Here is a 24,242-nt window from a genome sequence, read left to right on the forward strand (position 1 = left end):
TTCATTACGGCCTGCCAGGCCGGTTAAACTTCAACAGATATTGCCGACCAGCCTGTGCAGACTTAAGATGGGCTGGGCTGCCACTGAGGGCATGTTATGGCAAGGAAAGCTAAATTCAGAAGAGAAACTGTCCTTGCTGGGGGAAATTAATCGAGTATCAATCGTATCTAGTGCAAAGTACTTTCGCTGTGTAACATCATGCAAATTACTGTCGAATATTTTTCAGATTTTTTTTTGAATCTAGTAGTGTCCAACATGTTCAGGACCTAACCAAATTGTTTTAACCTAACCCTATACAAACTGAAAGAGAAAAGAAAAATGCAAGACATCTCCTTTGTGTTTCTCATCTCTCCCGGTATGTATGAAGTCAGATCATCAAATTTGGTGAATATCATGAACATTTTAAAAACATTCGATTTTTTTTCGAAAAACCATATTACTCCCTCTGATCCATAAAAACTGTGATGGGTTTAGTTTATTTTTGACTAAAAATGAACTAAACTCACAACATTTTTAATGGATCTGAGGGAGCTAGTGCTTTGCATGATCTTGAGCGATGAGATTTGTTTTTATGAACTTGCCCCTCTATTAATTGCAATGGCATGTTTATACAGGATAAATTATTTATCTTTCTCTACAACCCAGGCCTCTGTACCGAAAACTGTGGCTCGTTCAGCCTTCTACCTACAATAACCCCAACCATGATCAACCTCCGCTGTCATCCTACTGCTACCTTGTTCTGTTAACTTACAAATACTGTTACTACTACCACTACTTCTACTACTAATACTAAGACTGCCCGGGTATTTACCTTGGTCAGGATAGAACACGGATAGGTTTTCCCCACCCTCATTCCAAACCCCTCTGCTTGCTTTATGATTGAGCTGTTGCAGCCTTTCAACCTCACCCTGATCCGCATATTCAGTTGAGGAGCTAGGGTTCAAGCTAGACCTTCGCGAATAGCTAAGCTCGTGTTCCTCAGGTATAAGCACTGAGCTTACCAGGTTGATTTGATCCGAGCTTCCAAATATGAAATCGTAGTCCTCCATGCTGCCTGAGTTCCTTGTGCTGTCAGTGCTATCGCTGCCCAAAGTACCGGTTGACCCTGCGTCGGAATTGCTGAATATCGAAGAACTCCCGCTTGGACTTGTAGACTCTGATACTAGATACAATGAGTCATCAAATGTATCCAATGTGTAGGTGTTGTCATACACTATATGATCTGTATATGATTGCCCACCTTGGTGCCTGCTCAGGTAACTGCCTCCTTCCAATGAAGTTGGTTCTGGATCTACTGTTTGGCTGGCTTTCTTTCTGCGTGATGGGTCTTGTTGAACAACCACTTTCCTTAAAGAGCTTGGAGCCCGTGGTGAACACCTGACGTATTTAATGTGAAAGAATTTAGGATGGCCAACAAATTTAACAAAGCAATACATCATACATGGGATAACAGTGGTGTATTTACCTCGCATAGAGCAGCATATATGCACACTTCAAGTGAACTTCTTCCAGAGAAACAGGTTTTACCTAAAGACAATGCGGAAGAGTACTTAGCAGGGACAAATGATTCACATCGGCACATGGATAATCATTCTTATGGTATTAACATATGTCCCTGGGAAAGAAGTTTTTTGTTTAAAGAAAAATAAATCTGCATCTGTCAATGTTTCCAACAAGAGGTCTAGTACTAGATTAGATATTTAGAAAAGAAGTCCAGATATAAGCAGCACATAATCAGCATAAATGATCTTCCGATATGCAAAAGGGTGTTCTAAGAGGATCTAGGAAGTATTATTTACCTGGCTATCATCCATCTCGTGCCACTTCCCATGTGAGTCCTTGACATAACATACATAATGACCAGAAAAGGATGCATTATTAATATCACGATGGACAACCACAGCATATAGCCCGTACACAGGGGAACAATCATGTGTCGTACTCATGTAGCTAGACAAATTCAAGTACTCCGGGAACCTGATGGCCTTGTTGATTTTACCGAACATACCAGACTGTTGAAGAAAAAGGAGCTATAATGAACAAAAAAAAGAACTACAAAAGTTTGATCCAAACCCAACACAAGAAAACAGCACGCACGCATGATTTGATGTACTCCCTCAGATCCATAACAAGTTTCGGGAACTTAGTACAAAAATTATACTAACTTAGTACAAAATCCCCGACACTTATTATGGATCGGAGGGACAAACAATTTCGTGAGTCCACGGACTGGTGAAAACAACCTAATATTCTTAACGATACCTGGTATCTTTTCAATGCAATAGTCAGGATATTAGGTGCTTCTGATATTGTCAACTTCTTTTTGGCACGTTCATATGAATTGCATCTGATGATGAAAAAAAAAGTTGAGGTATCAGAATTCAAAGCAAAACCAGGGTTAGGTACCATCAAGTACCGGAAGAAGATACACTAATTTACCCAATAGACAATTCTCGCAAATAAATGATATAAAAAGATGGTCAACCGCAAATCCTACAGTTGAGTGAATTCAGTAGAAGAGCTAGTGTTATATTGCTACTATAAAAGTGATCACAGCTTTGTTTCAAGATCAGCTGCCAACCTGCCACAATAGAACTCTTAATCGAAAGTTTAATTGGTCATCTGGAGTGACAAATACAAGGAATGTAATATATACAAAGCAAAAGAACAAGAGAACGAACAAGAGAACAAAATGAACCAACCTGATGCAATGGTATTTATTGTCACCATCTAAGATTTCTTTAGATGTAAATCGATGAAGTGCGTCTTCAAGGGTACTGATAGCCCCATCTATTTCAACAGTAAGATCCATAATACGTTCACGCTGTTCTGAACTGGCCTTGCACTTTGTGCATTTGATCTAGGAAAAAGGGATTAAATGATTAATAAATAATGGAAGATGATGTTATATACTATATATGCAACAGTAGCACCCAAGAATCATAAAATTTGGAAAGTTCCGCCCTCTATGGGGAGAAAACCTTAGATCGTAGATAGCCCCCAAACATCAATTGCATCAGTGTAGCTTCTTCAGATAACTCATGCCCACCATCTGTATTGGCTTCGTTCATAATGGCAGATTGCATAGTATCGATTGCGTACCTGTTAAATTTCATTCAGTGTGGTTCAATGAAAACACTACTCGTTGTGAGAAAACTTAACTAGTTTAAAACAGGACATATTCTAAAAGGGTAAATATAAGTCCCTTTGATTAAAATGCCTGATATCTAACAAGCAAGATACACACTTTTATAGCCAGATACCAAATTTGTTTGGTTTATGCAATATATTGTAGTTACACTGCTGTATGTTGAACCGTAAAGATTCCAACTTCTAAACAATCCTAGTACTAACAAAAAAATATTATAACAAAAGAACTGATTGTTTTAGGATCCAAAACCTCCTACAAGTAGGTTATTTCTCACCATAGAGTAAACAACAAATACACGACAAGTTGGTTATTGAGCTCCACGTATATTCCTATCTGGGCAGAGCACAAGATTAATAGCCTTGAAGTCCCATTTTTGCCCTTCTTGTTTTTAAAAGATGGGTCCTAATTTTTGCATCCACAATTTTAACAATCCAAAGCGAGTTCATGTGGCATTTGGATTTTGTGGTATGTGAATACTAATTATGCTTGCCAATAGATCAATCTAGGAGGATTGCAACAAATCTCTGAATGTAAAAAACAAGTTCCCTTCTATTTTAAACAAGACAAGGTACATGCGCTAAATGAGCAGGAGGAACATTGCATAACTATGTCAATAATCTTTGTAATGCTAATACTGAATAACCACCTCTACAAACATGAACTAGCAGAGAAGGGATAATACCATCACCTGCACTAGTCGAAATATCAAAAGAATGTTTACCCTGTCAAAACTAGTGACCAGTTCAACGCGTTGTTCAGAAAAATGGTGATTAGACATGTTAGTAGAGCAGCAGCGAAGCAGTTACTTTAGTCACAGGAAAATAAGAATTTCCTGTGTGAAGGGCAATAGAAGAAGCTTCGTTAATATGTTCAAATATAAGATAGGCACCCCCCCTCCTCCCAACCACCCACAACAACACACATCCGATATAGCATGAGTGAATGACAGGTAGAAGGGTGAGGTATTATAATTTCAGCTCAAGAATATGAGGAACAAAAAATCTCACCTGAGAAACTCATGAGCATCTTCCTGTTCGCCTGGGCCAAAGCTACTTCCAATCTCACTCAAGTGAGATAGTATTCCGGTAGGTGATAATGGAGACTGTCCTCGCTTACCCTCCATAATGAGTCTTTCAAACTCACACAAAAAGCACCATACCTTGTTGGAACCTACAAAATGCAATAGTCATGTACTGTAATTCAAAAGAGTGTGGTAACACAAGAAATACAAGTTTAGCATTAAGTTACAATTTTTTGAATGAAGTCCTTCCAGAAGGTACGCTGTAAGTGGCCGTGTAAATGTCAAACACTGAATAACAACATTTGCGTAGCAACTGTAAAAGAAACAAAGAAGGTTAGCCAGAAACAACAGCATTAAAGCGCTACACTCAGATTCAATAAATTATTTACAATCATGACATGAAGTGCCTAATATGTTCAACGTCAATCAGTTATATAAGAAATCAAAAAGTGTGCATCATATGTTACATATGATGCATGGGCTATAGCGTGCGCCGTCCACCATGACCTTTCGTGTCGGACACGATTAGCAGTTGTGAATCCCTGCCACTGGGCTCTAGTCCTGAGTAATATTTATGTCCAAATAGAAACTATAGTTCAAGTTTTGTTACAGTAAAGGACTAGAAAGTGAAACCATTGACTATAGGAAACATCATTTCATGTTCTTTGATTTCATCATTATTGATATGAAAACCACGTAAATTTAATGAACATAATATTTCTTCGCTAAATACATGAAGCACATCACAAGAAAAGTACTAATAATATTTCATGTTCTTTGATTTCATCTATATTGATATGAAAACGACATAAATTCTAATGAACCTAATATTTCTTCGCTAAATACATGAAGCGCATCACAAGAAAAGTACTGAAATAATATTACCCATAAAGGCATGACTAAAGTGGACTGGGTCAAAAATGTTAGTGCGACAAAATCATTCATAAAACTGTCGCATCTGGGCTCAAATGAAACGGCAATAAGATAATATTTTGGGGAAGGTCTTCTAAGGAAATAGTTCAATAGTGATAGGTATTAACATTATCCAAATAATAACTTATAGGATACACCTAATAAAAGCACATGAATGTTCAGCACCCTTGGTTCCAAAATAGATATTTCACAGTTTAATCAATTGTTTACCTATTCCCAAGGTTACATAGACCAAAAGGATGTAACTCCACCTTCTCAAAGTTGTACAGCTTGACGAAAAGTTCATACTGAAAAAGATTATGACACATTTAGATAACCATTAGGTTGAACACATAACAGTATCTGTTAGATATTAATTGAGCAATCCAATTTTGATATACCGATTCAGATGTGCTCACAAATATTGGAGCAGTTTGTTGTGTGATCAAACTTTTCGCCATTGATAGATTATTTGGCACCATAACACTGCTCTCCGATCTCACGGAAGTTTCGATAAGATTATCTGCCTTTTTAGATGGATTACCCGCTGCGAAGTGTGCACCAGCATGACTGGAAGAAGCTTTTTCAATAGTTGGCAATGATGGCAAACTTCTAGAACTTTTAAGGTTATCTATGCAAGGAGCTTGTGCGCTAGATTGCTCCATTTCAGATTCTAACCCAGCAGATCTATCAGCTTGCAAGCTAGAGTTGTCTGCTGGAATGTGAGATGGAGAGCCATTTTCACTAACAGAAGCGCCCTTGACTTTGCAAGCTTCACCAGAAGTTGGAAAACTTGAGCAATCAGCAGATTCTGTATGCTCTGTAACACTACAAAATGTAAACATATTGTTGTCATGTTCAGAAGCCTCTACGGTGTTGGATGCCTTCCCAAAGGGCATCTCCTTGCTTTCATCATTTAAACACTTTGCAACACAGTTTTCCTTAGAAGATTCGGGCATAACAGCGATGGAACTTTTTGTTTTAACTGCTGGCTCTACTCCTTCCACCACACTTTCTTCATTTGAGCTATTGCATTCAACTCCTTTCTCCGCCGAAGAAGCTTTTACTGTACCGTCTTTCCTAGCATCAACACTTTGTGGATGGCATTCATCTTTGTGTCCTTGTCTCCAGTGAACTATCTGGCATTTGAAGGTACTGCAACCAAAAAAGAGGGAAGTTAAGGAAGTAGAAGAGTATATACAGTAGGATTCCTCATACCACACACAATATTACCATCTGCTCGGACAATGAGTGCTAACTTCCTTCGATTGATACCGTACAAGGTACAATATATCTTACAGTCTAATATGGGAATCAATAACATACCCAAGGTAGTTACCACTCGTAATTTATGCAGGAATTTGTCTGAGCGGGTAGCAACTCTGAAGGCAGCTTTCAGGTTTCAATTTCATGTAGTCAAATACTTGGTAGAAGTATTGAAAATATTATCATGAAAACCATAAATGTTAGTGAAATTCAAAGATGTGCATACTTAGTGAATGGGACAGTCATTCCTAAGAATTTTGAGGCCATTAACTATTCGGCTAAACCAATATACTATCACAAAAAAAAAACCGTTTTAGACAGTTGGTGACTTGGAGAAGTAATCAAGTTTATATAATACCGGAAACCTAGTCTCCCATCGAATATGGAATATAAACTGAGCTGAAGAAGACAAGAACAGAACTTCATATCCCACACTGGCCTACAATACAAACAATGGGTCCTCTAAATAATGTAGTTGTCTTGCAAGCCATATGCATTATTCAAGATGGTCTCTGGACATTTTTATTTGCCATGTGAGCGTCTGCACATAGTGCCCAAGCTTAATTCTAGCAATCCCATAATTTGGAAACATTGGTCAGTGATAGCATTGACATAAAAAGTGGCCTTTCATCCCAATTAGAGTATCTGGCTTTCAACAAAGTAGCTCTTCATTGTACAGGATTACTGAATTGGACCACATAAATGGGCTCGACGATTTCAAATGTGAGCGCGCCTGATATAGGCGCCGACTCTAGTTCTGGGGAGTAATTTTCTGAAAGCAGCAGCTATGCTCAGGTTAAACTGGATCCAAGTTGATCAACTGAAATTTATAGTAAGCTGGTGCATTTACTGGGAATGAAACATTGCGCAGGCAGCGCGGGTTCAGGCATGCCTGTGTTGGGCAAATGATTCAGCATTTCTGTGACCCTCTAGGCCGGCAGCAGTTGATTATCGGGAACACACACTATATATTCCAGAGCACAAGCCCGATGACAGGGGTAGCACAAAAACCAATCATGTCAGCTTTCGATTGTAATAATCGGATTTATTTGACGCCACCTGTTTGCATAATCGGCATGAACTTGAATCGGAAAATAAGAGCAGGACGGGTCGGGATCACACTGACCAGTAGTTGACGCCCTTGCATCGCTTGCACCTGAAGGAGGTCTGCCTGCGGCAGACCGCGCACGACCCCTTCTTACCCGTGGCTGCCGGTACCGTAGGGTCCGGCACCAAAGGGTCCGTGGCCGCCGCTTCCTGATGCTGCTGCTCCTGGACTTGGACCCGCGGCGGCGCAGGGGCCTCCGGCGCCGTCCAGAGGGGCGCGTCGGCCATGTCGGCGGCGCGCCAGAAGGGGCCGTGGTTTGCGTAGTCGTACGGCTCGGGCTCCGCGTACTGGAGCTCCTCGGACGCGAGCCAGGCGAGCCTGCTCGCCTCCTCGAGCTCGTCCCTCCGGTCGCCCTCGCACTGCAGCCAGCGCCAGGCCGCCGTGGCGAGCGCCACGACCGCGACGGCCACCAGCGCGGCCACGAACGACGCCATCAGCTCCGGTCACGCGCAAAGATCTCACCGCCGCCGCCGCCGCCACTGCTGGCATGCACGGAATTCCGCCTGGTGTGGGAGCGCCCACGGAGAGTGTGAGGTAGGGTAGGGTTGGGGGCACGCGACGCGCCCCCCTTTTGTGGCCGTCCACGAGCAGTAACGGCAGTAGCGGCCGCGGAAGGCTCCAGAATGCGGCCGGCGCGCTGGCGTCGGATTCGGCGGAAATGCGCCGAGGCCGCGCGGCGCTGCTGCGCGGGTGGAAAACGTGAGGGGGTGGAGAAGCGGCCAAAGGAGGCGGCGCTGGTAACGGCCGTCTTTTCTTTCCTTTTTCTTTCACTCCGCCCGGCGCCGCCGCGGCGGCGGCCGTGCTGGCTGGACGGACGGCTGGCGGCCTTTCGGGCCGTCCGATGCGGGCGCGCGCGCGCGTGCGGCTGAGGGGTCTCGCGGGAAAGACTTGCTTTTTCCCACCCCGTTTCGCGCGGCTGGTTCTTGCAGCGACGGAAATGGGATGCAGGTTTACTCTCGAGATCAGATCACCATGGTAGTATCATTGCGATTCCAGAAATTGCAACAAGATGATGATGATGATGATGATCTGAGAAAGAGATCTGCTCGCTCGGGCTAGGATTGCCGCGTATATTCAGCCTGTTGCTTTGAATCAGCCTGCGGCCACGGTACTGTTCAAGCTGTTTGCGTCATCTTTTCTGATGCATGACAGTAGAGCTAAACCATTTTATACTAACATTATGACCAGTTCACGTCAGTCTTGCCCATGATGCTGACACTACTATGACCGTGGCATCCATGTTTTGGGCGTATAAAAACGAAAGCACCTTATTAAGAACGTGGAAGGACGAGTATCATTTCCCTAGTGATACCATTTTTTTAGCAGGATTTCCTCCCAGTGATATCATCACCCAGGCGCTTCAGTTTGTGCCCCAGAATAAATAAATTCCCCAAAAAATATTCCCTCAATCCCATGAAACAAGTCGAAAATTTGCTTAAATTTAGATTTATCTATGCACTATTTAGTTTTTTTTTGCTTAAAATTGCTTAAACGGCGACCACATCGACACCAGGAGAAGAGGCGACGAGCACCACCGTCCCCATCCACATTGCCTAGGCTTTGCCTGGCGATGCTCCCGGCGACGACGATAGGGAGAGACTCGAAGGGGGTTAGAGAGTGGTAAGCGACGGGTGCCCCAGCGGCGACGCAGCGCCGCCGCACGGGGTGGTTTAGGTTTAGGGTTGCTGTACCTATTAATGAATTAGTAGTTTGTGATAGATACATCTAAAATTTGACAAACTTTCGATATATTTCATGGATAGGAGGGAGTAAGAGCATCTCCACCGTCGCCCCGATAGCTTTTTGGGGGCCGGGGGTGAAAATGAGCTCGCACCGGCGTGCCCCAAACGGCGCCGGCCAATTTTGGAGCCCAATAGAATCGCCGGCAACCCCATGCCTCCCCTTCGCCAAGGGCGCGGATCGGGCGCGCAGGCGCCTCGCGAGGCTGAAAATTTTGGGCGTGGGAGCCGCCTGTCAGTGACGTCAGGGCGCCACGCGGGATATTTTAACGCCACGACGCTGCGCGGGAAATTCTCCCGCCGCGACACCGCGCAGGAGGTTTCCCGCGTCGTCGGCGGTCTATATAATCCCTCCTCCCCTGCCTCTATAGTGCAAAAAAACCCTAGAAAAATAGCAGAATGTTCGATTTGTGGGACGAGGCGGCGCTAGAGGTGGCCGTAGAAGTCGTGAAAGCGGACCCGGGGATTTTATTGGAACTACTTCATACTTCTATGAAACCTGCTCTCCAACTTTAAGCATAATATGTAGTTTGTGTAAAAAAACATCTATCGGGGCCGTTTTTTGGGGGCGTCGGTGCGAGAACAGCTCCCCAAATGGAGGATGCAGTGTCGGCGTCTCCCAAACGGAGGTGTCGGCGCCCCTGCCGGCGTCTATTTACGGGGTACCGGTGAAGATGCTCTAAAAATCAGCACGAAAATAATAAATTCAGACAGGTCTCGTTCTGGGCCCCGCGGCGCTTTTGACAATCTTTTTCTCTCTGGGACTGGGAGAGATCGTGACAAGGACTCTAGCCTGCATGACGTGGGAGCGATTTTTTCTCCACCCGGCGTGTGGCCGCAAGCTGGCCGCTACGGTCTGGAACTACAGATAGGACAATGACAAAGGGTGCCCCACGCGGACGGAGGCCCAGGTGTCAGTGGCGCTGGTGGGGGAGTTTCGTGGTGTGTTGCGACATACGCCAAAAAGCTGCAGCCTATCTTGGCGCGTGGGTCCGACGGATGGAGACGTTGGCTGGACGGTCGTATGTTGAGGATCTCGAGGAGACGTGCCGGAAAGGGATTGTGCTTCAGTGACTTTGTGTGTCACTTACAAGTGGGGCCATGTGGGGTTCATATAATGAAGGGTTCCACTTGACCCCACTTGTAAGTGACACAAAGTCAGTGACTTTGTGGGCTGACAAAGTCACTGAAGCACAATCCGCCGGAAAGTCACGTTTGCATACTACGTGGCCGGTGGATCGGCGTGACTGCGTCGTCAGCATATCTCTCTGCGTGCTGCCTCTATTCCTGGTTGAAATAATCTTGGGAGGGAGTGCTCGTGTAGGAGATTTTTTCTCGAGAAAATAAATATATTAATATCAAAAGATACCATGCATCCAATCTCTGCAACAACCCAATACCTTAATAGTAGAACAGATGCACGCAACCAAAAAGTAAAATAAAAATAAGAAACAAAAAGTTCCGCTACGGTATTCTAGCCCTAACAGCAACAATATATCCACCACCAGCTTCGGTCTCGCCGAAAAGTGACGCCTCCAAGAAACAAACAGTGCACAAGCGCCGTCGTCGCTCGATCAAAAGATCTTTGTTTTTTACCCTAAAAATAGCCCCCGCCCTCAAAACAATGTCTTCAACAAGGTCATTGCCAGACACAACCAATTAAGACTAGAATATTGGACTTTCACCCTGAAAGGTAAGACTTTGAACTTCACCTGTTTTGCCGCCTCACTTGTATATTGCTGCTACGAAACCCTGAACACCAAGCTAAGTCCCTCAATAATGCATAGACTCGAACCTCCATTGTTAGTCCTCCAATATGTCCTTCATGTCATTCCCCACCTCTAAATTCACCATTGTGGTGACCCTGCATACCACTGCATGTTGTAGTATGCCAGTCGTTGATATAACATTCACGAAGTACCAGTCCGCAAATATTACATCCCTCAGAGTAGTACAACAGAACATAGTAGGTCCATAACTCATTCATTTATTATTATAAGCAACATATACATGTCATCTCGGAGTTCCTCTTGGGTCCTAAGAGGAATACTCCTGGGTTCGAGGTGAACCCGACTTAACTTACAATATAGAAGTATTACTAGGTTATACATTTATTCTCCTCGAGCAGTAAAGTGCTAAGAGTCCGTACTGCTCGGATACTACTACTACTAGGTAGTTCTATGCTTGTTCTCCTCCGGAACCCTCCCCGGTTCCGTAGACGATGAGGTAGTCAACTCCTTCTATACCTCCGGAGAGGTCTGGTTCTTCATAGCAGATGTCCTCTGCTCCTTCGGGGTCGTCGTTGTCCTCCTCAAGTCGATTCAGACAATCTAAGCAGGGGATTTAAGAGTGGTATGAGTACGAGCGTACTCAACAAGTTCATTATAGAAAAGAAGTGTTTAATGCACTAGCTACGATATCAGACCAGAAAGTCTAATACCAATGCAGGTTTTGATAATCATTTCTTCAAGAGGTTGCTTTTATTCAGAAGAACTATGTCCGTCAGCCTTCACCGGTTTACTAGAACTTCATGGAGTTCCTTTCCGGCAGCGTTCGCAGTTCCAAATCCCGGAACAGGGAGTGACAGGTCACGATTCATTACACTCTGCAGAGGTGTGTTGCTTTACCCATAAGAGATCTTATCCTTGGTGCCAACCGGGCAGCTTTCCCGTCCACACTTCCTTTGGTGTGAGGCCCGGTATAAGGTCTAGCCAATCATGTTCCTCCGCTACCTCGCACACCCACCCTTTGTTGCAAATCCGACCTTGGGTCCTCACCGGGCTATATCACTAGGATATCTTCCGACCTCAACAACTACCAGGTCGCAACCATGGTCCTTCGCCGACCAATGCAACCCATCATAGACCGCATTACCGTGGGGAATTAGAATGGGATCCCCACCCCACCGCTTGTCCCTCGAGATCAAGTGTCTATGGTAAGCGCATCCGTTGATGTACGAGAGGTGGAAACACTTTTGACTACTTCGTCCCACTCCAGATCTTATGGTTAACACGGGTATTACGGCACAAGAATCACTGGATGACATTTGTTGTTTAATCCTAGATGGATATAAACCCTTGCAATGGAACCTCCACCATATCAACACAATCCATGGTTCCATTGCCCACCACTTAGTCATATTCATAGTTATGAAAATAGGGGTTTTGCTTTTTATGCAATAGTGATAAACATAGTACTTTGCAAGTAATTTGGTAAAAATACTCAAATGACATGAGCAAGTGATGAACTTGCCTGAACACTGCAAAGTGTTGCAGTTGGATGGTGTGGACTGACCCTTGTCCTCTATTGCTTAAAAATAGCATCATTGTCCGATAAGGGCAATGGTTAAAGAAGCAATTATGCATGATTCAGCTTTTAGGGTTTGTTTCCCCCTTCCGGTGTTTTATCATTTCATGTGAGAGGTGATTACTAAGAATGATTTAGGGATACTCTGTTCAGGGTAAAATACTACCTTGAAATGTTGTCAAGGTGTTTTTAAAGTCCAAAAGATTTATGGAATTATTTTATCATTAAAAATAGAGTGGTTTATTTTTAATGAATTAAATATTCATCAAATTATGACTTATTCTTATTTGTCTCCAAAAATTCCTTTTCACATTTTATTCTGGTAGAGAATTTTATGCTGAGCAGTTTTCATATTTTTAATTATTTTTTTAGAGCTTTTATCCATTTTCTATTTAATTTCAAAGTTTCTAGTTTAAATGAAATTGTGAAAAGACTAAATTGCCCCTTGGGCCCACCTGTCAGTGGAGCCCATCGGGTTGAGTCTAACCCGAGCCGCACCGACCGGCTCGGTCGGACTCAGTCGCCCCCTTCCTCACTTTCTCTCGCGAAACCCTAGCCCCTCGCGCTCCCGCGACGCCCGCGTTGCCTGCGCCGTCGCTGAATTCTTCTGGTCGCCTTCGGCCATCCCCGCCGGCGAGATCGGTCGCAAAAGAACGGCCGCTCGATGGCGCACCTATCGGTCCGCGTCAATTCTGCGTTTCATCGCCGCCATCGTTCGCCCCCAACTCATCTGCGGTGCGTGATACGTCTCCAACGTATCCATAATTTCTGATGTTCCATGCTTGTTTTATGACAATACCTACATGTTTTGTTCACACTTTATGATGATTTTATGCATTTTCCGGAACTAACCTATTGACGAGATGCCGAAGTGCCAGTTCCTGTTTTCTGCTGTTTTTGGTTTCAGAAATCATAGTAAGGAAATATTCTCGGAATTGGACGAAATCAACGCCCAATATCTTATAATTCCACGAAGCTTCCAGAACACCCGGGAGGGACCAGAGGAGAGCCACAGGGGGCCCACACATGTGGCCGGCGCGGCCCAAGGGGGGCGCGCCCCCCTGTTGTGTGGCGCCCCCGTAACCCTTCCGACTCCGCCTCTTCACCTATAAGTTGCCTCCTGACCTAAATCTTCGACACTGATTGACAAAACCCGAGAAAACCTTCCAGAGCCGCCGCCATCGCGAAACTCCAATTCGGGGGGACAGAAGTCTCTGTTCCGGCACCCTACCGGGACGGGGAATTGCCCCCGGAGTCATCTCCACCGCCGTCTCCACCGCCATCTTCACCGACATCTCTGTCTCCATGATGAGGAGGGAGTAATTCACCCCCGGGGCTGAGGGCTCCGCTGTAGCTATGTGGTTCATCTCTCTCTTTGTGATCTAGTTGAATATCATCTATGTGCTACTCTAGTGATGTTATTAAAGTAGTCTATTCCTCCTCCATGATGTAATGTTGACAGTGTGTGCATCATGTAGTACTTGGTATAAGCTATGATTGTGATCTCTTGTAGATTATGAAGTTAACTATTACTATGATGGTATTGATGTGATCTATTCCTCCTTTCATAGCCTGAAGGTGACAGTGTGCATGCTATGTTAGTACTCGGTATAATTGCGTTGGTCTATCATGCACTCTAAGGTTATTTAAATATGAACATCGAATGTTGTGGAGCTTGTTAACTCCGGCATTTAGGTGCTCTTGTAGCCCTACACAATTAGTGGTGTTCATCATCCAACAAGAGAGTGTAGAGTGGTTTTATTATGTGATCAATGTTGAGAGTGTCCACTAGTGAAAGTATGATCCCTAGGCCTTGTCTCCGAATAGAAAAGTCACACCACAAAGATTCCTATCTCCCACGTCAATCGCACGCTCAAAGAAGCATTTTCTCGGTGTCATTGTCTGGGAGGTCCTTGTTTGTTCTTGTTCCACCTTTGCATGTTTACTCGCTGCCATATTTTATTCAGATTGCTATTACCACTCATATACATCCATATTACTGGCATTTTACCATCTCTTCGCCGAACTAGTGCACCTATACATCTGACAAGTGTATTAGGTGTGTTGGGGACACAAGAGACTTCTTGTATTGTGATCGCAGGGTTGCTTGAGAGGGATATCTTTGACCTCTTCCTCCCTGAGTTCGATAAACCTTGGGTGATCCACTTAAGGGAAAACTTGCTGCTGTTCTACAAACCTCTGCTCTTGGAGGCCCAACACTGTCTACAGGAAAAGGAGTGTGCGTAGATGATGTCTACGGGAGCTTCTATTCTTGTAGACAGTGTTGGGCCTCCAAGAGCAGAGGTTTGTAGAACAGCAGCAAGTTTCCCTTAAGTGGATCACCCAAGGTTTATCAATCTCAGGGAGGAAGAGGTCAAAGATATCCCTCTCAAGCAACCCTGCAACCACAAAGCAAGAAGTCTCTTGTGTCCCCAACACACCTAATAGGTGCACTAGTTCGGCGAAGAGATAGTGAAATACAGGTGGTATGAATAAATATGAGTGAGTAATGCGCCTTAAAAGTGCTTTGCTGCCCAGGACTGGCGTGTGGTTGATGGTGGTAATATTGCGGACAGTACAGATGCAGTAGAACAGTAAACAAGCAGCGATAGCAGTATTTAGGAACAAGGCCTAGGGATCATACCTTCACTAGTGGACACTCTCAACATTGATCACATAACAGAATAAATAAATGCTATACTCTACACTCTCTTGTTGGATGATGAAAACCACTAACTGTGTACGATTACACGAACCCTCAATGCCGGAGTTAACAAGCTCCACAATATTCGATGTTCATATTTAAATAACCTTAGAGTGCATGACAGATCAACATAACCGAACCAAGTACTAACATAGCATGCACACTGTCACCTTCACGCTACGAAAGGAGGCATAGATCACATCAATACCATCATAGCAATAGTTAACTTCATAATCTACAAGAGATCACAATCATAGCCTACGCCAAGTACTACACGATGCACACACTGTCACCATTGCACCGTGCAGGAGGAATAAACTACTTTAATAACATCACTAGAGTAGCACACAGATAAATTGTGATACAAAACACATTGCAATCATAAAGAGATATAAATAAGCACTTCACTATGCCATTCATAACAGTGAATAAGTATTATGTGAAATATAGCCTAAGAGACCCACACGGTTGTAATGTCCCAGGTTTAGAGACGATCAAGGGGTAGATTTTAGAAAGGGATGTGCATTGCATTGTAATTTACGAGGAAATTTCGTGCTTTTAAAACAAAACTGCATCGAAGGGGGACAGGTTTCTCTCTCGACACCTTACAAGGTTAGGATTTCGAGAGTGCGATGAACTTGTTCCTACTTATCTAAATTAGGGTTTTGAGAAGAGAGAAGTGATATTGCATTGAAATCTTAAGTTGCATGATTGAATTCTAAAATTAAGTTGTATGATTGAATTCAAACCAAATTTGAATTTGAATTTCAAATTCAAACATCAAATGGTTATCACATAATTCAAACTTGAGATAATTAATAAACAATTATCATTAATCAAGATTATAAGGACTACAACAATTACATTAAGCTCATTAAGGAAAACTTGAGCTTTATTGATAGTCCCACACATAATACAATGTCATTACAATATCCAGAATAGATATATGAATTTACAACACATTACAAGAATTGAAGAAATAGAAAAAGAAAAAGGAAAATTACAAGGAATTTAAATGACCTAAACTACATTGTTGATCTTCATGAATTCTTTGATCAAGATGATCTTGAGTTTCATCTTGATCATCTCCAAGTTCCCTGCACACACACAAACACAACAAAGAACTAGTTATGCCAAGTGGCAAAGCCACTTGGCAGGTTAGCAAACAATTGAATGAAGAGGATATGATCAGGGATCAGCCGAGCTAATCCATTCCAACCCAAGTCCCAAGTCACACACACACAGGCAGCACACAAGGACTGCTGCATGTGTAACAACACACAAGGCCAGGGGGAGTCACCAAAACAGCCAGGCAGTGCTGTCGACCAGGAGAGCAAGTAGAGGACCAAATATAAGCTTTTCACCAGCAAACCCTAGTCATTCCATCGACAGGCATCAGAGCAGGTAACTAGTTAGCAAGAACAGCAAACCAAGAACACAAGAACAGGAAGAACAGCTTCACTGTTCAACCTGCTCCATAACACCACAAAATCAAATCAAGCTTCACAAGCTCACCAGGACGAGCAGGGCAAGCAAATCAACCAAAAGATCAACACAGCAGCTAATCCTCTACACCAACCACAAATCTTGGAGCTGGAGTGAGGTATACCAGAAAAGCATGAGCAAACCATGGTTTTGCTCATAATTAAGCATGTGCATATGTCACAGAAGCAAAAGAGGGTAGAAACCCTATGTATGAGTCATCATATGGCTAACAGCCAATTGGTGCAAGTAAAGACAGAGAGAAACCAATAGGAAGTCACCTGGGAACATTGATTATGCTAAAACAATGGCATAACCAAAGATATCCAGCAAGGTAATGATCCTACATAGTTAGCCAGAATTACTTAGCACCTACATCTAGCTAAGGCCATCAGACATTAGACAAATTCTTGTCTATTTGATTTCAACATCAAAAGCTACTGGCAATCCAACAAAAGGATCACCCAGAAAGCATCCAGTGAGCCACAGTAAGCCAACAAGAGGGGAGCTACCCAAAAGCAATATATGATTACTGCTAGGGTCACCTCAACCACACAACCAATCCAAACAGTTAAGCCTTGCACAAATATCATTACCCAGATGGGTTCAGAGTGAGCTAGGGTACCCAACAATTGTTGGCATCCCTCTAGCTTCACTTAATCAATCTATATGATCATTACTGCTAAGCAGTTCACATCAATTATCCACTCAATCAACAAAGGCAACACAGATAATTGATATCAGTAAGTAAATCATGAAACAGACACTTGCAAATGATCCAATGGATCACTGCAAGCAACAACAGCCACTTGATCAGGCAAAGCCTACACCAGCACAGATATGTATTTCACACAGACCCCAGAGGGAGCATCAGATAAGCACAGGCAGCTAGCAAGCACACAATCAACAAGCAAGTGGTGACCAATTGATCACCAGAGCCTGTTAGAGCATGCCAGGGCATGCTAGAATTAATCACTGGCATCACACAGGAAGCTTTATGAATTAAACAGCCACAGATAATTAACTGATGCTTCACAGATAATCAAATAACAATCCAAGATTAAATCCAGAGCACATCAAAGGCATGATGAGCCACTGGATCAAGGTGCACAAGCAAGGCACACATCCAAGCATAATTAAATGACACTGTAAGCTCACAGTAATGCTCAATAGAGCACAATCCTAAATCTGAGCATCAGGATAAGCCACTATGGCTTTGGCACTTGCAAATTTACAAGAAATAGCACACTGCCATCAAGCCAGAGTAGCACATATGATCATACTTGAAATCTGGCAAGTGTAGCAACTGGGATAGAGGCACAGAACAGGGATTCAGAAGGAAAAGCTAGCACTAACATGGACAAGGCAGCACTGGCCAAGGCCAGTAGGGCCAACAAGAAGAATGAAGAAATTGAGCTGAAAGACAGCCTAGAACCATGGCATCAGAGCAAGAGCAGTAGTTAGACAGAAGCGCAGCAGCAGCATACGCGCACACACAACTAGCTAGGCACAGTAGCAGAGCAATTGCACGGCAGGCATCTCCACGAAGGGGAGCAGCCGTGGCCAGAGCTGGAGGTTGAAGAAGAAGAGCAGACAAGTGAGAGAGGGAAAGGTGGAGCACTTACCGGCGAAGCAGAGAAACGCAGCCATGGCGGCACGGCGGCGCACGCCGGGCGAACGGCGGCGCCAGGCCAAGCCAAGCCCAGCCGTCATCTCGCCGCTACGCCCGCGTCACCACGGTGGCGCCACGGCATCTGGAGCGTCGGCGGCGACGAGATCGCCACGGCACTCCCCGCCAGGAGACCAGAGGCGAAGGGGGCGAGACGAGCAGGCGGCGCATCACCAATCGCCGCAGTGGATCTGGAGCGCCGTTGAACGGCGGTCCAGATGCGCCATACCTCGACGGCGGCGACGGCCGGAGATGGCCGGAACAATTCCGAGAAGACGGCGGCGACGCGAATCGCCAGAGAGGGTTAGGGTTAGGGTTCGCGAGAGAGAGAGAGGAGGAAGTGAGGGCGACCGAGTGGGCCGGACCAGGCCAACAGGGTTGAGCCCAACCCACTCGGGTTCACCCTGACAGGTGGGCCCGAGGGCAATTTGGGCATTTCCAAAATAACATTTAAGTGAGAATTTCAAAGAATTTTATAAAATAGAATAAAGCTCTAAAAAAATATTTAAAAATATGAAAATTGATCAGCATAAAATTATCTATCCAAATAAAATAGCAAAGAGAATTTTTGAAGACAATTAAGAATAAGTCTTAATTTGATGATTTAAATAATGATTTAAATCACACATATTATTTTCAATAATGAAAATAAGTCCATTAATGCAATTGGACTTTAAAAACACCTTGACAACATTTCAAGGATTGTATTTACCCTAAATTAAGTATCTCCAAATTGTTCTTAGTATTAACCTCTCACATGAAATAATAACGACATCGGAAGGGGGGAACAAACCCTAAAACTGGAATCATGCATAATTGCTTCTTTAACCATTGCCCTTATCGAACAATGATGCTATTTTTCAGAAACAGAGGACAAGGGTCAGTCCACACCTTCCAACTGCAGAACTTTGCAGTGTTCAGGCAAGTTCATCACTTGCTCGTGTCATTTGAGTATTTCTATCAAATTACTTGCAAAGTATTATGGTTATCACTATTGCGTAAAAACCAAAACCACTATTTTCATAACTATGAATATGACTAAGTGGTTGGCAATGGAACCATGGATTGTGTTGATATGGTGGAGGTTCCATTGCAAGGGTTTATATCCATCTAGGATTAAACAACAAATGTCGCCAGTGATTCTTGTGCCGTAATACCCGTGTTAACCATAAGATTCGGAGTGGGACGGAGTAGTCAAAAGTGTTTCCACCTCTCGTTCATCAACGGATGCGCTTTACCGTAGACACTTGTATCTTTCAGGGCAAGCGGTTGGCTGGGGAAGCCTTAAGTCCCCACGGCATAGTCCGTAGACACTTGTCGCTCGAAGAACAAGCGGTTGGCTGGGGAAGCCTTAAGTCCCCACGGTATTGCGGTCTATGATGGGTTGCAGCTACCGGCGAAGGAGTTTGGTTAACGAGTCCCAAACTGTTGTCGTGGTCAGGGTCCACCCGTGAGTGGGAATAATGGGACCGGCGAGGACCCAGGGTCGGGGCATGCAACAAAGGGTGGGTGTTCGAGGTAGCGGAGGAACATGATTGGCTAGACCTTATACCGGGCCTCACACCATAGGAAGTGTGGACGGGAGAGCTGCCCGGTTGGCACCAAGGTTAAGATCTCTTATGGGTAAAGCAACACACCTCTGCAGAGTGTAAAGAACTGTGACCTGTCACTCCCTGTTCCGGGATATGGAACTGCGAACGCGGCCGGAAAGGAGCTCCATTAAGTTCTAGTAAACCGGTGAAGGCTGACGGACATAGCTCTTTGAAATAAAAGCAACCTCTTGAAGAAATGTTTATCAAAACCTGCATTGGTATTAGACTTTCTGGTCTAATATCGTAGCTAGTGCATAAAACACCTCTTCTCTATAATGAACTTGTTGAGTACGCTCGTACTCATCCCAATCTTAAATCCCTTGCTTAGATTGTCTGAATCATCTGGAGGAGGACTACGACAACCCTGAAGGAGCCGAGATCATCGTCTATGAAAAACCAGACCTCTCTGGAGGTATTGAAGGCGTAGACTACCTGATAGTCTACGGAACCGGGGAGGCTTCCAGAGGAGATCAAGCCTAGGAGCATCAAGTAGTAGTAGTAGTCGAGCAGCCCGAACTCTTAATACTTAGCTGCTTGAGAGAATAAATGTACAACTTAATGAGACATCTATATTGTAAGCTAAGTTGGGTTCGCCTCGAACCCAGGAGTATTCCTCTTAGGACCCAAGAGGAGCTCCGAGACGATATGTGTATGATATTTGTAATATTAAATGAATGAGTTATGGACCTGCTATGTTCTGTTGTACTACTCTGAGGGATGTAATATTTGCGGAATGGTACTTCGTGAATGTTATATCAACGACTGGCATACTACAACATGCAGTGGTATGCAGAGTCACCACAGTTGGTATCAGAGCAAAAGCTTTGACCTTAGGTTGGAACCTAGTAAATGGGACCGAACGTTAGGAGTCAAATAGGACTAGTAAAGAATTCTCTAAAAATATGGTGAATATTCAATTGAGAATACAACAATCATATCTTTTAGTGCGATAATTCTTTATTATCTCTATTATGATACATTATTACTAATCTTATAATCTTTCTATTTCTACAGCCAACATGGCAAGTTCACGTCCGGGACGAAACGTGAAAGTGATGGATTCCACACTGAGTGAATATGAAGGAGGACTTGCAGATATTTTACGTGCCATGTTACTTGAATTTGGGTGTGATCCCCAGATCCAAGTAAAGAAATACATGTACTACGATGGTACTGTATTGGCAAAGTGTAGGGTAGGACTGCGACTTCCCGAATCTTTGGGAATGAGCATAGTAATGCCAGCAGGTGAAGCCAGAACTATCAACACAGCCTACCATATAGCCGTGATGAGAGCCATAACCGATATTCTGGAGCATAAGACGAAAGAGCTTATGGGTTCCGAATTCACCCACATTCCTCATAAGCAGGAGGAAGAGGATCCCATGCTCAACCACTACAAATATGCAAAACGCAAACCAATAGCAGCTGCAAAATACATGGATAATAGCCGCAACTTACTATCATTGCTCTTCCAGTTAAACCATCATTTGACGGGGGCAATTGATACAATGCTAGAGGAGTTTACTGAACCCAAGGAGGAGACTAGGGGGAAAGAACCTATGGAGAATGTGGTGCACACACCAGTTTACTCAGCTGGTGACTACATTAGTATTGATCCTCTTGAGCGTGAAACTACACCCGTTACACCTGGGAACTATCTTGGTAGTTCCTATGGGGGATATGAGTGTGGAGAGGAATCCGGAAACAATCAGCGTTCTGAGACTCCTATAGAAAACTCCACGGGTTGGCGTTGGGGATCTGATACTGGAACTGTCGTGGTATCGTCACGGCATATGCCATAGGGTGGCTAATCGAAGTGGTTCCTGAGGGATCTCACGGCGGTATCCGGATGCGGGTATGGGCACGAGCGACACGGCGACGTACCCAGGTTCGAGGCCCTCCGATGGAGGTAAAACCTCTACTCCTGCTATGAGTGTATATGATGATCGCACAGTACAATGGTGCTCCTAGAGCTGTGTCCGGCTGCTCCTGAGAGGCTAAGGAAGACTATGGTCTCTCTCACAGGGCAGCTCTGTAGGTGGGTGAAAGCAATAAATGATCGATCCCCTGCACGAGAGGGGGTAGTGCGGCTTATATAGGCACCGGCACTTTACATATAAGACCCTATAGTTTACTGGCCGGCTTGGCCGGCTCCGGCTTCCGCTCCTTCCCGAGGCGGTGACGTCAGGAGTGGTTGAGGCATCGTGGCCTGTCCCATCCGGCTGCCACGGTCAGCGGTATGGAGGAGGTGTCCCTGTCGCCGTCAGCCACTGTGCCCAGTACGGATCGTCGTAAGCCCTGACGGCCTGTCCGGCGCGTGGCACTATTGCTCCACAGTGCCCCGCGCTTTACGGAAGATGGAGTCAGCGTGGACTTTGGGAACCCGGATCACCTACCCGGTTCCTTCCAGTGCAAGACTCGCCAGCCTCGAGTCGGTCTGAGGTACAAACCCCAGTCGGATATGGCTTGTAGAAGCCGGCCCAACTACAGCATTGGTGGCCGTAGCCTGGGCGACTTGGAGGTAGTGCCAGCCGGCTTCCGGACCAGCCGGCCACGGCGCCGGCCGGCTGCTCCTCAGCCGGCCTTTGCCGCGAGCCGCCGGTGGCCAGCCGGCTGCTCCGCGTCCATTGCCCTATCCGGGGTCTTCCCCCCGACATTAGCCCCCGAAGCTGGCAAGGTCCTGCGTTTAGAAGGACCTAGGCAGGTTTTCCTGGCTTCTCGAATATATTAGACGGCACTTGGAGGGGCCGACTGAGAATTTCCATTCAGCCGGCTGCGCCCTCATCCGGCTCGTTCCTGCCGGCTGCTTCTAGCCGGCCACTTTTTATACTTGTGCAGTTCTGCTTTCTCGCAAGATCTGATGGCGCCTCCGCCTTGCTGATGAATTTTGGCTCGAGTGGAACTTCTTGTCCGGCTCCGGCTCGCTGCGCGCCGGAGTCTCCGCCGCCTCGGGTTCTGCGCCCGACTTGACCGGCCTGACGCTGTGGCTCGCCGCCGGTTCGTCTGGTCACATCAATGTCCCTCCGGATCCGGTGCGGTAGTGGGCGACGTGGTGTGGCCGTTTCTGGTAACGGTAGCGGTCGTGGGAGGAGTTACGGCGCAGTAAATCCGGAGACGTGGCCCACGTCGGCCACTTGGAGGCCAACCGCCCGCCGCGGTCGGCTATAAATGCCGCGGGGGCGGTATCGAGGCGGCACTTGCCCCTTTCTTCCTCCTTGCGCTCCTGCCTCGCCGCTTCTCTTCACTCGAGCTCTTCGCTGCTCCGACGCCATTCCTCTTCCGTTCTTCTGGCGAACCTCGGCGAGCGGTCGCCCCGACGATCCTCCGCCGAGCTACCGCCGCAAACCCGCCAATCCGGCGCCACGGGGCCACGCGCATCGACGGCGCGCTCTTCTCCACCGCGATCTCCTCCGGCGAGGAGCGGCTCTTCTTCGCCCTTCTTCCTCTCTTGGACCTCCTCCTCTTCTTCGTCCTCGATGGCTCAGCCGAGCGGCTCCTGGAAGGGTTCCTATATGCAGGACGACGACATTGCCCGGCTCGTGCGCCTCTGCCGCATCCCGGCGGGAGTGATTACCAGGGCGCCGGGCGCGGAGGGGGAGCCTCGGCCGGAGCCCGGCGAACGCGTGGTCTTCGGCGCGCATCTCGACCGCGGATTGGGTCTGCCGGCTTCCAACTTCTTCCGCCGGTTCCTCGATCACTTCGGCCTGCAGCCGCACCACCTGCCGGCCAACGCCATGATCCTCCTCAGCTGCTATGTGGCCTTCATGGAAGGCTACGCCGGCTTGTGGCCGGACGTGGAGTTTTGGAGCCGGCTCTTCTACATCAAGGCGCAGACGACCGAAGGCCGCCTGAGGACCTGCGGCGCCGCCTCCATCTACCCCCGTACGGGTACGTCCTTCCCGCGGATTCCGACTGTCGATTCTGTAAAGAATTGGCAGATGTCTTTCTTTTATGTGCGGAACGAGAGCCCGGCCTTCGACCGGCTCAACCTGCCGGAATACAACCCGGCTCCGCCAGTCGGCCGGATCAACTGGGGCTACAACCCCAAGTCCTCGGATCCGGACGCGGAGGTGAACCTCCTGTGGGACTTCCTGGGCCAGTGCGTCACGGGGGGCCGGCTGAGCGCCGAGGACCTCCTCTGCACCTACATCTCGCGCCGGGTCATACCGCTCCAGTGGCGCGTCCACAAGATCGGCCACATGTCCGGCCGGCTCGACCCGACACGGACGTCGAAGTTGGAGCTCTCCAAGTCCCAGGTGGCTCACCGGGTGAACAACATCACCAAGGCCAAC

General features: G+C 46.0%; 1 protein-coding gene across 3 annotated transcripts; it reads right to left on the minus strand.

The window, feature by feature from the left end:
• Positions 1–568: 568 nt before the first annotated feature.
• LOC127301908 (ubiquitin carboxyl-terminal hydrolase 17) lies at positions 569–8,360 on the minus strand. 3 transcript variants are annotated; one of them, XM_051332204.2, is made up of 12 exons: positions 7,477–8,359; positions 5,486–6,239; positions 5,316–5,392; positions 4,400–4,485; positions 4,159–4,321; positions 2,982–3,102; positions 2,703–2,860; positions 2,263–2,347; positions 1,800–2,012; positions 1,466–1,527; positions 1,241–1,377; positions 569–1,162 (listed from the first exon to the last, which is right to left on the minus strand). In XM_051332204.2, exons 1-12 carry the CDS (start codon positions 7,890–7,892, stop codon positions 681–683), a joined length of 2,754 nt encoding a protein of 917 aa, XP_051188164.1. In that variant the 5' UTR covers positions 7,893–8,359; the 3' UTR covers positions 569–680. The 3 variants fall into 3 exon arrangements, with proteins under 3 accessions (XP_051188164.1, XP_051188165.1, XP_051188163.1); XM_051332205.2 differs by having other exon boundaries at positions 569–1,156; positions 7,477–8,358; XM_051332203.2 differs by having other exon boundaries at positions 569–1,377; positions 7,477–8,360.
• Positions 8,361–24,242: the final 15,882 nt, after the last annotated feature.

The sequence above is a fragment of the Lolium perenne genome, chromosome 5 (genome assembly GCF_019359855.2).
Source record: "Lolium perenne isolate Kyuss_39 chromosome 5, Kyuss_2.0, whole genome shotgun sequence".
NCBI lineage: Eukaryota > Viridiplantae > Streptophyta > Magnoliopsida > Poales > Poaceae > Lolium > Lolium perenne.

Bases quoted from the DNA above. Each gene is read 5' to 3' on its own strand.
- LOC127301908 (XM_051332203.2), bottom strand. From the start codon at position 7,892: ATGGCGTCGTTCGTGGCCGCGCTGGTGGCCGTCGCGGTCGTGGCGCTC. The intron at 4,322-4,399 runs GTAACTTAATGC...TGCATTTTGTAG, and splicing joins AGGACTTCATTCAAAAAATT to GTTCCAACAAGGTATGGTGC. The intron at 3,103-4,158 runs GTGAGATTTTTT...GAAATTTAACAG, and splicing joins GATGCTCATGAGTTTCTCAG to GTACGCAATCGATACTATGC.